The sequence below is a fragment of the Myxocyprinus asiaticus genome, chromosome 45 (assembly GCF_019703515.2).
Source record: "Myxocyprinus asiaticus isolate MX2 ecotype Aquarium Trade chromosome 45, UBuf_Myxa_2, whole genome shotgun sequence".
Taxonomy (NCBI): Eukaryota; Metazoa; Chordata; class Actinopteri; order Cypriniformes; family Catostomidae; genus Myxocyprinus; species Myxocyprinus asiaticus.
Window position 1 is genome coordinate 32,822,769 of NC_059388.1, and position 14,053 is coordinate 32,836,821.

The 14,053-nt window shown below is 40.9% G+C and overlaps 1 protein-coding gene across 1 annotated transcript in view; it reads right to left on the minus strand.

The window, feature by feature from the left end:
* LOC127435229 (low-density lipoprotein receptor-related protein 6-like) overlaps nucleotides 1-14,053 on the minus strand; it is a 55,832-nt gene that overhangs the window by 11,591 nt on the left and 30,188 nt on the right. The window contains exons 8-18 of the mRNA XM_051688516.1: nucleotides 12,538-12,754; nucleotides 12,029-12,318; nucleotides 11,725-11,951; nucleotides 11,459-11,643; nucleotides 8,702-9,028; nucleotides 7,277-7,479; nucleotides 6,980-7,191; nucleotides 6,288-6,478; nucleotides 3,460-3,669; nucleotides 2,664-2,789; nucleotides 101-337 (exon numbers count right to left, since the gene is read on the minus strand). Coding sequence (XP_051544476.1) covers nucleotides 101-337; nucleotides 2,664-2,789; nucleotides 3,460-3,669; nucleotides 6,288-6,478; nucleotides 6,980-7,191; nucleotides 7,277-7,479; nucleotides 8,702-9,028; nucleotides 11,459-11,643; nucleotides 11,725-11,951; nucleotides 12,029-12,318; nucleotides 12,538-12,754 — 2,425 coding nt within the window. The remainder of the gene's footprint in view (nucleotides 1-100; nucleotides 338-2,663; nucleotides 2,790-3,459; nucleotides 3,670-6,287; nucleotides 6,479-6,979; nucleotides 7,192-7,276; nucleotides 7,480-8,701; nucleotides 9,029-11,458; nucleotides 11,644-11,724; nucleotides 11,952-12,028; nucleotides 12,319-12,537; nucleotides 12,755-14,053) is intronic.

Below are 14,053 nucleotides of genomic sequence, written 5' to 3' on the forward strand. Positions count from 1 at the left end.
TAAGTAGTTTGTACATTGTGTATAGAAATAACTCATATTAGAAGTGTTCCTGAGATCAGAATAGCAGCGGTGTGACAGGAAACACTGAAGAACGGTGTACCTTCACACTTGTTCTCATCGGATCGGTCCTGACAGTTGATCTCTCCATTACAGCGCAGTGAAATATCAACACATTGTTTACTGTCGCACTGGAACTCTTCATCCGAACACACGGGACAGTCGCGCTCATCGCTGCTGTCGTCACACTCGGCGAAGCCGTCGCAGCGCCACGCCTGCGGGATACAATCCACCTCACCGGACGAGCACGAGAACTGCTCAGGAGAACAAGTGGGCGGCTCTGAGGAACAACACAGGGGTCAAGGGTCAGACAGAGGTCAAAGGTTCATGAATAATTGTATATAAAAAAAAATTGCCAAACTGGCTAAAACTGAGTCAAAGCAACTTTATTAGGAACTTGAACATAAATGATTTACACTGAATCTTAAGAACAATAGTCTGACACTCACTAATGAAGACAAAACTAAAGAAACCATCTTTTGTCCCTCTCAGTAGAAGATGTACCATCAGAAGTTTATCTAGGACACTGAAGTTGAGGAATTATCCTCACAATAAACCACCAAAACTAAGAACAAAATGCACAATGTGTCTTGATGTTTCTGTGACAGGTGCAGATTCACTGAGACACACAATCACCTGCATAATGCATTTGCCAGAGACAAAAAATATTAATTAAAATAATTTTCATTGTCAGAAATATGTAAGGACAGTTAATATTTCTCCATTTATTCACCACTGGTAGATGACAAATAAGTACATTTTATGCCCTGGTTTATCACTTTCTTACATATTAGGGATGAAACGATGTGGTTATCTCACAATTTGGTTCGATATACGATATGAGGTTCACGATTCGATATATTAACAAAAAAATATTTTTGAGCAAAATGCACAATATAATTTCTAATCAAAATAAAGTTCTTTAATACACAATATAAATGCTCAAAGTTTAAATAATAAGAGTTTCTCTATAATAGTGATTTTTCATCATTATTATAAATCGCATTTTAACTTTTTAAAAGTAAAAAAAGATTCTACATTATATTAATATTATATCATGAAATTATATATAAATAATGATATGAGCTATCACTGTTTGAAATAATGTGTACAATTTACAAGTAATAACGTTTACATTCATTTGTATAAGAAATGTTAAAAAGGTTACTGTCACTTTAAGAGTTTAACGAGCGGCTCACAGTGTTCCGCTTCAGCGAACGTTAACGAGAATCTCTCGGTTTCTTTAGCGCACCAATGCTGCGTGAGATTAAAATGAATATTTGTATTTTTTATCTGACTGTACAGAACAGAAAGGATATTAAGAAACATTATTCAATAAAAGTTTGATGGACACACATTACACGGAGGATCTGTTTCAATCTCAAGCACTTTTCATCAAAACAAGGAGATTTTCCAGGTATTCCAGTTCATCTTTTTTTTTTTTTTTAATCCCTTTTCTCCCCAATTTGGAATGCCCAATTCCCACTGCTTAGTAGGTCCTCGTGGTGGCACGGTTACTCACCTCAATCCGGGTGGTGGAGGACAAGTCTCAGTTGCCTCCGCTTCCGAGACCGTCAATCCGTGCATCTTATCACGTGACTCATTGTGCATGACACCGCGGAGACTCACAGCATGTGGAGGCTCATGCTACTCTCCACGATCCACACACAACTTACCACACGCCCCATTGAGAGCGAGAACCACTAATCACGACCACGAGGAGGTTACCCCATGTGAATCTACCCTCCCTAGCAACCGGGCCAATTTGGTTGCTTAGGAGACCTGGCTGGAGTCACTCAGCACATCCTGGATTCGAACTCACGACTCCAGGGGTGATAGACAGCGTTAGTACTCACTGAGCTACCTAGGCCGCGTTCTTACATTTCTAAAAACTAAATTCCCAGGTCTCCTAAGCAACCAAATTGGCCCGGTTGCTAGGGAGGGTAAAGTCACATGGGGTAACCTCCTCGTGGTCGCTATAATGTGGTTCTCACTCTCAGTGGGGCGTGTGGTGAGTTGTGCATGAATGCCGTGGAGAATAGCGTGAAGTCTCCACACATGCTACGTCTCCGTGGTAACGTGCTCAACAAGCCACGTGATAAGATGTGCGGATTGATGGTCTCAGACGCGGAGGCAACTGAGATTCATCCTCCGCCACCCGGATTGAGTCACTACGCCACCACGAAGACCTAGAGCGCATTGGGAATTGGGCATTCCAAATTGGGAGAAAAATATAAAACTAAATTCAAGCACTTTAAGGACCTTGTGTGAACCGTGTAAACGGTGTAGAAGAAAGCGCAGTAGAGGTCAAATCAAGCGATAGAGAGATTATGATGTTTGACGGGTCATTTCATTTATGATCACATGGACAGGAAACAATGTTGCAAATTTTGAAAAATATCGCGTTTTGTCACGATATGGTTCATCATTTTTTTTGGTTTGCGATATATCAAAATTCTATATATTGTCCAATCCTTACTACACATATATTACACTTATTTCAACACATCACAGTGAATGGCATCTGTGAGTATTGAGTAAAGTGGAATATTGATAGAGAAGCTCAGAATACAGTAAGAACACAATAAACAGATGTGCTGATGTACCTCCACAGGAGAGTTCGTCCTGCAGTAACACCAGGTGAACGGGACACGAGCAGCGCGTCGTTCCGTCTCCTTTCACGATACAGATGTGCGAGCAGCCGCCGTTCTCAGACGTGCATGGGTGTTTATCTGCAGGACACACACACAAACTCATTTCAAACTCGTCCATCTCCAGCAGATGCGTTTCCTCCAGTAAATCACACTTTACAGCTGTTTATAGTGAGTGATGTACCGCAGCGAGTCACAGCAGCTGAATAAATAATCAAACTCTTCCTCACAGTTCACAGAGCGTCAAATCAAACATTCACAAAACCACATCAACATAAACTCATGTTGGCTCCATTTACTCTTATAAACGCTCTCTGTTCAGAGACAGCCAATCAGCTCGCTTCAAGAGAACTGGGCGGGGCCAAAACTAAAAGCAGCTTCTCCAGTAATGTGTCTGTCGCTCGGATGTTTTCATAAGTGTAGATTTTACAGTACACATCTTTACAGCCGAGCAAACTCGCACAATAATCAAAAATATATAGCAAATATTTAGAAATGCTGCTGTTCATTACCATGTTTTCACGTTATATAAATTAGTGCATTCTAGTTTTTATTTAGAATAGATTAATCAGCTTAATTATGATCATTCATTCAGAAAACACTCATTGTTTTTGTGCCAGAAAAATAAACGTTAAAAATGGTCACCCTAAAACAGCTACAATGTCATTAGTTACTTTTTGTTTGTTAATAACTCGTAGTGTAGCATGTTAGTAGTTTGAAAGTGATTTCATCATCACTGGGCGGCACTCACTGTACTCCTGCATGTCGACCTCATGTACGGCGTGGATGTCGCTCAATGAGGCGATTCGTGCCTGAATCTTCGTGCGTCCCTCTCGTGTGACCTTATCGATCCGTTCGATCATCTGCTGCTGTCGATCGATCCAGTACAGGTGATTCCCAAACACCGTCAGTCCCACCGGCTGTAGGATGTTTGAATCCTCAATGACGATCCGATTGGCTCCTGCAGGGTAGGGGTGGAGAGAGGGGAGTGGTCAGGAACTGAGGGCGGGGTCAAGGAATGCATTCATTGGATGAGGAGATTTTGAGAAACAAAACAGTGAAATAAAAGGGAAGGAAATGATATAGATTGAGTTTTGTGTGTGACCACAAAAAAAATAAATAAAATATATGATGAGGCAGTTTATGCAAAAAACCATCCAGTGTAAAATGACCTGAAATCTTTTCCATGTCTGTACTTAAGCAAAATGTGGCAAAAAATGATAGTCGTTCTCTACAAGTTTTGCTTCAGGACTCTGATTTCACACGGACTGGACATCAAATGGCGATCTAGCACAGAACCAAACCTGCAACCCAACATCAGTGTGTCCAGGAGGAGCGACTGTGTGGTATATCCAATGAAAATAAACACATCTTGAAGAAATTAAATATCAAATAAATACCATTTCTTGCTAAATAAATGACAGAATTAATGTGGAGTTTCATAATATTCTTTTGCGTGCTTCATTTTGAGGTGGTGAAACTGATCGCTTGTATTACGAGTGATTATCGTCGTGCGAAACCACAGATGTCGCACCTGATATAATAACAAGCTCTTCATTTTCTTGACCTGTTTGGGAGTCGTCCCGTTCTGTGGAGATTTCTTTCTCTATTTGGGGATATCCTGGGTCAAAAATGATTGAGTAGCACGAGTGATCCCGATCTGAGCTCTCCTGTCTCTGGAGCACAAATATCGGAAAGCCACTTCAGCGCTCCAGAGACATAGCACGCCACAGTCACACTGAACATTCACGTGTCAGATGAGAAGAATATTTAGAGCTTTTAAAGCGTCAAACGCACGATGAATGTCATTGAATCTGCTTCAGTTATCTCAGTCTCACGTGAAGCCCTGCCCACTGATAGATAAGCCCACGCTGCGCACATGGATATTTAAAAATCCGATATACACGATAGCAAAATCTCTTGACACTTTATATTGTCTCCACGATATATCTAAGTGTCATTAGAAAGCTGAGATCCTCCCCTTTGTGATGTTGTATAAGAGTCTATCATCAATATTTCCGATGATCTGTTTAGCATGCTTTGCCAGCTGGATGGCATATTTTGTTCTGGACATCTAAGATATAACATTGGATTATTCACACAAACAAGCTCACAGACAAGTAAACAATGGCTCATTTTTTTTAAAACTCCCTATGATAAAAGCAAATGTAAAGTTTAGCTATTTGGGGCTAACAGCAGCAGTTATCGGCACATAAGAGAGACGTTTGTATTTGATGTCTTACAAATTTCATATTTCACTTTGTGATTCTTTTGAAAATCTTTTGAACTGTGGTATTAGTGCAACCAAATAAACTATACAGTCACATTCCTGAGAATGAGAGCTTTCATTTGATATATGACTTGATTTTAAAGACTTTTATATTCATATTAATATTTCTACCCCATTACCTCTAGGGGGCGCTAATGTGCGACGCAAATGATTTGAGGCCTTATTTTGTTATTTTAAGTAACATAAATGCAGAAGTGATGATTATCTCTGAAAAGTTCAGATTCTAAGCTTTCAAACGATACCTCATATACCTGACTTGTGTATACGGAGACTTAAACATATTAAGCGTAAAAAGAAATTGCAACATGGCGCCCCCTATTAAACATGCAGACTTGAGTTTAAAAAGGATCAGTAATAAGATATTACAAAATATACATTTTTTATCAACTCATGAGGAACACAATTTTTATTGATCATTTGACATGTAAGAATTCATTATTCTATTAAAAACGTACTGTAAGTTTCATAACTCGAAACTTCTTCCTCAATATAAAAAGAGCATTTATTTAAACCAAGCAGTAAAAAAACATCTCGTTTGGATTTTCCCTACTTTGTGACATCACACAGATGAATACATCAGCACATGACTGCCTCTGCAGTAAGACATCAACGCCTACTTTTACATTATCGCACCCTTGGCCCCGCCCACTGGCGTTCAGTCAGAAAGGTGAAGAGGAGAGAATAAGACAGATGAGTCTACTATTCATCTGCACCAAATGGAACTTACACAGGACTATTTTTTTATCCCCTTTTCTTCCCAATTTGGAATGCCCAATTGACACTACTTGGTAGGTACTCGTGGTGGCGCGGTTACTCTTCTGAGACCGTCAATCCGTGCATCTTATCACGTGACTCGAGCGGAGACTCACAGCATGTGGAGGCTCATGCTACTCTCCGTGATCCACGCACAACTTACCACACGCCCCATTGAGAGAGAGAACCACTAATCACGACCACGAGGAGGTTACCCCATGTGACTCTACCCTCCCTAGCAACCGGGCCAATTTGGTTGCTTAGGAGACCTGGCTGGAGTCACTCAGCACACCCTGGATTCAAACTCACGACTCCAGGGGTGATAGTCAGCGTCAATACTCGCTGAGATACACAGGCCCCTCACAGGATTATTTTTAAACATTTGTCTACATAAACATGCAATAAATGAACTGTTTTGACTGTTATCATGCATCTCAAGTTATATGTGTCTTGCTGCTTACTCCATACACAAATCACAAAGATGTTTACAACACAACATTCAGTCTGTGCTGTGACCTTTAACCCCATGAGCTCACCGGACAGGTCGCTGCTCTCAATGCGTCTCAGGTCCATGTCGACCCAGAAGAGTTTCCCCAGCTCATTATCAACTGTAAGAGCGACGGGTTTCCCGAGACCGCTGAAGAACAGAACCTCACGCTCCGTCCCATCCAAAGCGGCACGCTCGATCTTCGGTGAACGTTCCTGCAGGTTAGTGAAGTACATGTACCTGCAGATGAGAAACACACTGTAAACAATAAAGAAATCCTCTCATGTATGTTATATAATCTGTGGTGTAGCACGTGTGCCACTAGAACTTTATTTATAGTGCATCTGAATAAAACTACTGAAGGATCAAAAATACATTTCAGGCAAACGGCGACAAGTTTTCCTGGAAGTGGTCTTCTGGTTCCAGGGTTTCTGAGCCAGAACAGAATGAACTACAGTAAAGCACAACACCAACTCAAGATACAACCCTTCAGTTTGGCTTCCAGTGTTTGTTTATTTGTTTGTGATTTAACCTCATGCCAGCTTCCATGGTGAAAAACAAGATAAAATACAATAAAGTGATTAAAAACCTATTTAAGGTTTGTTAAGCTTTGTAAAAAGAATAAATATATATAATAGGCTGTATATTTATTCATATATTATGCATCTCAGGGGCCAAGGTCAGAGGACGCAGAGTGACAATTGATTTGATTTAATCAGATGTAATATTCATGATTCTTACCCTCTCTCTGGGTTCACCACGATCGCACGTGGTTTGTCATGTTCCCCGCGGAGAACCACACCAACACGAGAGCCGTCCGTGCGCGTCACGTTGATGACGTTGGTCACTTCGCTCGTCCAGTAGATAAAGCGGCTGTAGATGTCGATGCTGAGGTCGTACGGCTGCAGGCCAAGGTTAGCCCCGCCCATCGCGCTCGATACCACAATTGTACTCTGAGGAGATCGCCAGAAAACATCATCGATCAGATGAATCAATAAAACACACAATAAATGAGTTACTGCAGTCTCCTTTGGTTACCTGGTTTCCGTCCTCCTGCGCGCGGCGGATGACGTTCTGTTTGGAGTCGATCCAGTACAGCTGTCGATCGAGAGGGTCGTAGTCGATGGCGCGCACGTTTCTCAGACTGTGAATGGGCAGAATGATGTCTGGACTCTGCTGCTCGTCAATAACCATACGATTGATCGCTGACTTCTGACTGAAGAGCAGGAACGACGTGGGCGCTGAGACACAAACAGACACAATGAGCTGTAAACTGCAGTGAGTTACACAAATCTCCTGCTGTGATTCTAAAGTGTCTGTCAAACACAGAACGAGAGATGTAGGACTTTATATTTTATAGTGGCCTTCAGTGTTCCAGCGCCTGCCGACTTGGCAGCTCGCCCACAAGCACTTTAAAAAGAAGATCTTTCTGCCCGGACGGGAACAACTGCTCGACATATCCAGCAAGCACCCCAGCGGCCCCTCTCTGCTCAACTGAAACAAACTCTGCACTAAATTACATCTCAACACTGCCAAACCCCCTGGAGATTGAGAGCAGGAACATGACGAGGTGTAGTGCCATCGCGAGGTGGAAATTTAGTTCTGAATCACAAACGTATGTGTGTGTGTCTGTGTGTATGAGTGTGAGTGTGTCTGTCTGTGTGTGTGTGTGTGAGAGTGTGTGTGTCTGTGTCTGTGAGTGTCTGTGTCTGGGGGTGTGCGTGCGTGTGTGAGGGTGTGTGTGAGTGAGTGTGTGTCTGTGAGTGTGTGTCTGTCTGTGTGTGTGTGTGTGTGTGTGTCTGTGTGTGTGTGTGTGTGTGAGTGTCTGTCTGTGTGTGTGTGTGTGTGTCTGTGTGAGTGCGTGTCTGGGGGCGTGCGTGCGTGTCTGGGGGCGTGCGTGCGTGTGTGAGGGTGTGTGTGAGTGAGTGTGTGTCTGTGTGTGTGTGTCTGTGAGTGAGTGTGTGTGTGAGTGTGTGTGTGTGTGTGTGTGTGTGTGTCTGTGAGTGTGTGTGAGTGAGTGTGAGTGAGTGTGTGTCTGTGTGTGTCTGAGTGTGTGTGAGTGAGTGTGTGAGTGTGTGTGTGTGTCTGTGTCTGTGAGAGTGCGTGTCTGGGGGTGTGCGTGCGTGTCTGGGGGTGTACAGGTTTTGCTATACTTGTGAGGACCAAGTATTGAGAATCAACCTGTTCTGTGAGGACATTTCTGGTTGTGAGGATCTTTTCGGTGGTACACACAAGGGAAATAACATGTGTAAGCGAGTGTGTTTATGTGAAAATGTAAAAATGCATGAACGTGTGTGTGTGTGTGTTTAGGGTTAGGTTTAGGGGTAGGGGATAGAATCTATAGTTTGTACAGTATAAAAATCATTATGTCTATGGAGAGTCCTCATAATGATAGCTGCACCAACATGTGTGTGTGTGTGAGTGTGTGTGTGTGCTAGAGTGTGAGTGCGTGTGTGTGCTCACCGCTGCATGTCTTGTTGTCATAATTGAGCGAGTAATGCGCTGGACATCCGCACACAAAGCCGCTGACAGGTACGGCGAGACACAGGTGAGAACAGTGACCGTTAGTGGACACACAGGCGTTCCAGCCGCCTTGTCTGGACGAGTGAAACACCAGGATGTCCATGACGTAATCCAGATGACCCTGTATGATGGTGCGGTTCTGTCCGCTGGTCTTATTGGCTCGTTCGATGCTGCGCTGACTCCAGTCGGTCCAGTAGATGTAATCCTGATACTGAGTGAGTCCAAACGGATGAGGCAGATCATCAGCGATGACCTCACGCTCCAGACCTGAATAAAACATAAACAAGCACTTTATTAGATTATAGGGTTGATTTTTATTCAAGCAAAATTCAACTTTTTTCTTTGTGTTATATGAAGGTCTTATTAAAACTGAAATGGAAACTTCAATTTTTATTTTTGGTACTTTTCAAAGTCTTTTATATATAGATTTGACTGTTTAAGTCTTGTCCCAAACACAGACTTTCAATATTAAACTATATAAATACATTATAATAACACAAATTATTACTAGTTTAAAAATATGATCATCTAAACAAAGAGTGAATTAAACAAACATTTCAATATTAATTGCGTGAAAATGATACATTTTACAAAAATTACAATAATTATTTCCACCACACCAAACAATTTTGCGTATAATCAAGTTTTATCAAAAGTTAGTTACTTGTTAACCAAGTGAACAAAAGTGTCAGTGAAGAGCACGCTTGAAATATGAGACAAAAATCAAGAGAAATATCACTTTTATTGGCCATCATTTCCAATCAAGCTGCCAAAAAAGTGTGAATATATGATTTGTGTATTTATGATACATAAAATGTTAGCTATGAAATTAGCCTCAGCAAGACATATATTATTTATATTATTAAACGTGACTTTACTTTGTAGTGCACAGTGCTAAAGGGGTGAAAGTTGAATGTCTTCACAAGCTCATTTATCAGGACTATATTTAATTTAAAATAAACAGAACAAGAAAAAAAATGTAAATGTAAAATGTTAAAATGTAATAAACATGCATTTAAAATTCCTTTTTGTTTTTGTTTATTCATTTGTTGAATCTCAGTTGCCTCCGCGTCTGAGACCGTCAATCCGCGCATCTTATCACGTGACATGTTGAGCGCGTTACCGTGGAGACGTAGCGCATGTGGAGGCTTCACGCTATTCTCCGCGGCATCCACGCACAACTCGCCACACGCCCCACCGAGAGCAAGAACCACTAATCACGACCACGAGGAGGTTACCCCATGTAACTCTACCCTCCCTAGCAACCGGGCCAATTTGGTTGCTTAGGAGACCTGGCTGGAGTCACTCAGCACGCCCTGGATTCAAACTCACGACTCCAGGGGTGATAGTCAGCATCAATACTCGCTGAGATACCCAGACCCCAAAATGTTACATTTATTTAATAACATTTGAGATACAACCTCAACAGAAAGATATTTTGCACACTATGGCCAATTTATTAAAATAATCAGTAAGAAGTTATTACTAAATTTATATTAATTTTTTATTCAACCTTTGAGATCTTAAATTGCTGTTGTATTTTTTTTTTACCACCACTCCTGACTGCTATAAAAAATAAAAAAAGATTATAAAACGTCTTCCTTCATGTGAAATACAGAGTCATGTTTAATCAGAGCCTTAAAATAATGTTCGAGAGTGAAGACTTTATGACAGATATACTTTACATACTTTAATTTAATATAATAAAATATAATAAATACAATATAATTTAATATAATAAAATATAATAATAAATACAATATAGTATAATAAATACAATAAAATATAATATAATAATAAATACAATATAGTATAATATAATATAATTTAATATAATAAAATATAATAAATACAATATAATTTAATATAATAATAAATACAATATAGTATAATAAATACAATAAAATATAATATAATAATAAATACAATATAATATAATATAATTTAATATAATAAAATAATAAATACAATATATTATAATAGATATTCAGATTAGTTGGGTACCAAAAAACAACAGTGTCAATGTAAAATGGACTAAGACAAATGTTGACCAAAAAGAGAGACAGATAAGTATTTTGAAATATTTTGATATATTAAAATATAATTTTTCATATTATTCATAAGTTTTTAAAGCCTCAAAGGAAATCATACATCCCTGTTTTATTATATGATTCGTGGTTAAATATGAATAAATGACTGAAGTTGAATGAAGCACACACACACACACACACACACACACACACACATTAAAGAGAATGAAAAGAGCTGTTCAGCCGTGACGTCACTTTGTAGACGAAAGGTCTAATGGGTTCCCTCTGGATTTTCCTGGGTTTTTATAATGGAGTATTTCAATTTATGAGTAAAATAATGTCTGTGGTAAACTACATCATGACTTAAATCACAGTTATACCTTAAATGTACATTTTGATGCCACCGAATGTTTTGTTTTGTTTTTTAGAGTATGCAATTTAATACGGCAAAATTCCAAAACTGCCATTATAAAAACCCATAGGATATCCCGAGGGAACCCATAGCGAATTCTCTTCCAGGTTTTTGGACTACAAGCTGAACAGCTCAATTTTTATGACAATTAATGGTAAAAGCCCTAAAACAGACAATTAAAATGTCATAATCGTGATATTTTTTTTTGACCAGTAATCATCAAATACATTTCATAATGGTGACAGTCCTGCTCACCGAGCATGTTGGACGATTCTATGAGTGTCGTGTCGAGATCCGTCCAGTAGAGGCGTCGTTCAGCATAATCAATGGTCAGTCCGTTAGCTCGACCCACGTTTGGCACCAGAGTGATGCGACCAGAACCGTCCATCGCAGCGCGGTCGATCTTTGGCCGTCCGCCCCATTCAGTCCAGTACATGAACCTGAGAAAGAGAGAGACAAGCGTGAGCAATAAACGAGCACACCGTGAGACGTTCCTGTAAACTCCATCTGATCTCTCTCACCCTTCAGCGGGGTCGAGTGCCAGCGCTCGTGGACTGTCCAGATCTTTCCACACCAGCACCTGTCTGTGCTGACCGTCCAGTTTGGCCACCTCGATGCGATTGGTTCCCGTGTCGGCCCAGTACAGATTCTTCCCCAGCCAATCAACGGCCATCCCCTCCGGATAATCCAAGCCGAACTCCACCACGTGCTCCAGAGAGCTGCCGTTCATATACGCCCGACTGATCGTCTGAAAAAACACAACAACACCCGTCAGAACAATTCAACCTTCCTGTGGACATCATCACTTCCTGTGTGTGTGTTCACCTTCAGAGTGATATCTGTCCAGTAGATCCGGTTGTCAGTGACGTCGAAGTCGAGCGCCGATGCTTCCTTGACGCCGGTGAGCGGTATGGCCACGTTGTTGTTGTTGGTCTCCAGGGAGATGCGTCTGATGTCCGTGTGTCGTGAGAACAGCAGGAACGCTTCGGGAACGATACACGTGCTCAAATCAGCCATGAGCTCCAGACCGATGGGACACGCACACGACACGCCCTGCGGCTTATACAGACACAGATGACTGCAGCCGCCGTTACTGAACGCACACGGGTTCACCCCTACACAGAGAGACACAGATGATGAGGAGAAATATTCAGTAAATCACCTTCGACAAAACAACAATCTGGATACACCAACATCAGCTGACATGAGCAGATTATACTTTTTTTAAATGGTGTGTCATCAAAACGGCTCTGTTTCTTCAGATATCACTCTATCACTGAAGAGCTTTCACAATAATACATTTCTGATTCGAGTTAAAGTGCAAGCGATCTCACCGAAGGTCTCGTGAACGTATGTGGCTTTTATTCCCATGAGGTCGGGCAGCTGATCTATAATGACCTCTCGCTCAATGGTGCGTTTGTGCACGCGCTCGATGCTGCGCCGCTGCCAGTCCGTCCAGTAGATGTAATCGCCCAACAGTGTGAAACCAAAGATGTGCGGCAGATTGTCCTCCACTAACACTCGTCTGCCCGATCCGTCCATCTCCATCACCTAAACACACAGTTCACATACATTAAACCCATATGTACATATATAACATCAGTACATACACATACATTTGATCCAAGCTAATTTAACGGTAACAACTCAACACTAATTAATTGAGTAAAGCCATCGGATGCAGTGAAAAGGCAGCTTAACAGTTGTGTTCACTTAAACTCATGTCAAATCTCTCAGTTCAGTTGATGACGCGGTGTGTTTGCCTCCATGATACTGCGTAATTTAACAATAAAACTTTTAAATAAAAAATGTATTCCTGTAGGATGTTCTGTAAAGTTGCTCTGAGCGAGCAACAGCATCAGAGGGGGGCGGAGCTTAGAGAAGAGCCAATTATAAAAAAGTCTGAAAATGACTTTTTTATAATTGACGATAGAAAATACGATCTTCTATCAATTCTCTCGACCTGCGATCCGATATTTGCCGATACTTCAAAGTCTGCTGCGATACGATTTCATGATGGTTGAACTGCTCCACGGTACTTATAAACAGCAAATTCTCATGTAAAATTAAAATGGGTCGCATGCGCAACGATATCGATGGAAGCCTGAATTAATCGTGCATGTGAGCCGCTCTGCGTTTGTCACGAGAGCTCACATTTTAAGGAGCGCCCGATTGATGCGCTCGCACAGATAGCACAGTGCAATTTGGCTTCACAGACCCTGCGCACATCCATGTCCCACATGAAAAGTGTATTTAGCACTCATAAAGTGAAATGAATGTAATAAGGTTGCTTCATCGCCTGACGGAAATGCGTACGGACGTGGCTGACATGAGAGTATTAAAATAAAGGTATATCTTAAAAAAATGTCTATATCGATATTTACGCATTGTATCGATTATACTGGATCGATGCATCGTTACACCCCTAGAAAATGGATGTAATGCAACAACATGATCCAGAAGAACTCATTTGAATCAACAGGAAACATCGTAAGATTTGTGATGACCAGTGAGTGAGACACTGAATATTAATCAACATTCAGTGGCTATATAATAATTGTCATTAGATGAAGACAGAGAGAAAAATGAGTTTTGTGTCTTCTAGTTCATGTCTGTAGCTTTGAGCTCATATATATATATATATTTATGCTAGGTTGCTTCAAAAAGCTTTTAGCAGATAAACATTTAAAATTGACTTTCTCTCAGGAAAATGGACCCAAAATATTCAAGTGCATCTGTCTGCGTCCCGCAAGACAACAAGGAACATCCACTGCACTGCAGCGGCCCCCTTGGATCACAAAGCGATACTATTGGCTGAAAGAACTTTTTAAATCCTTTAAATCCTTACAA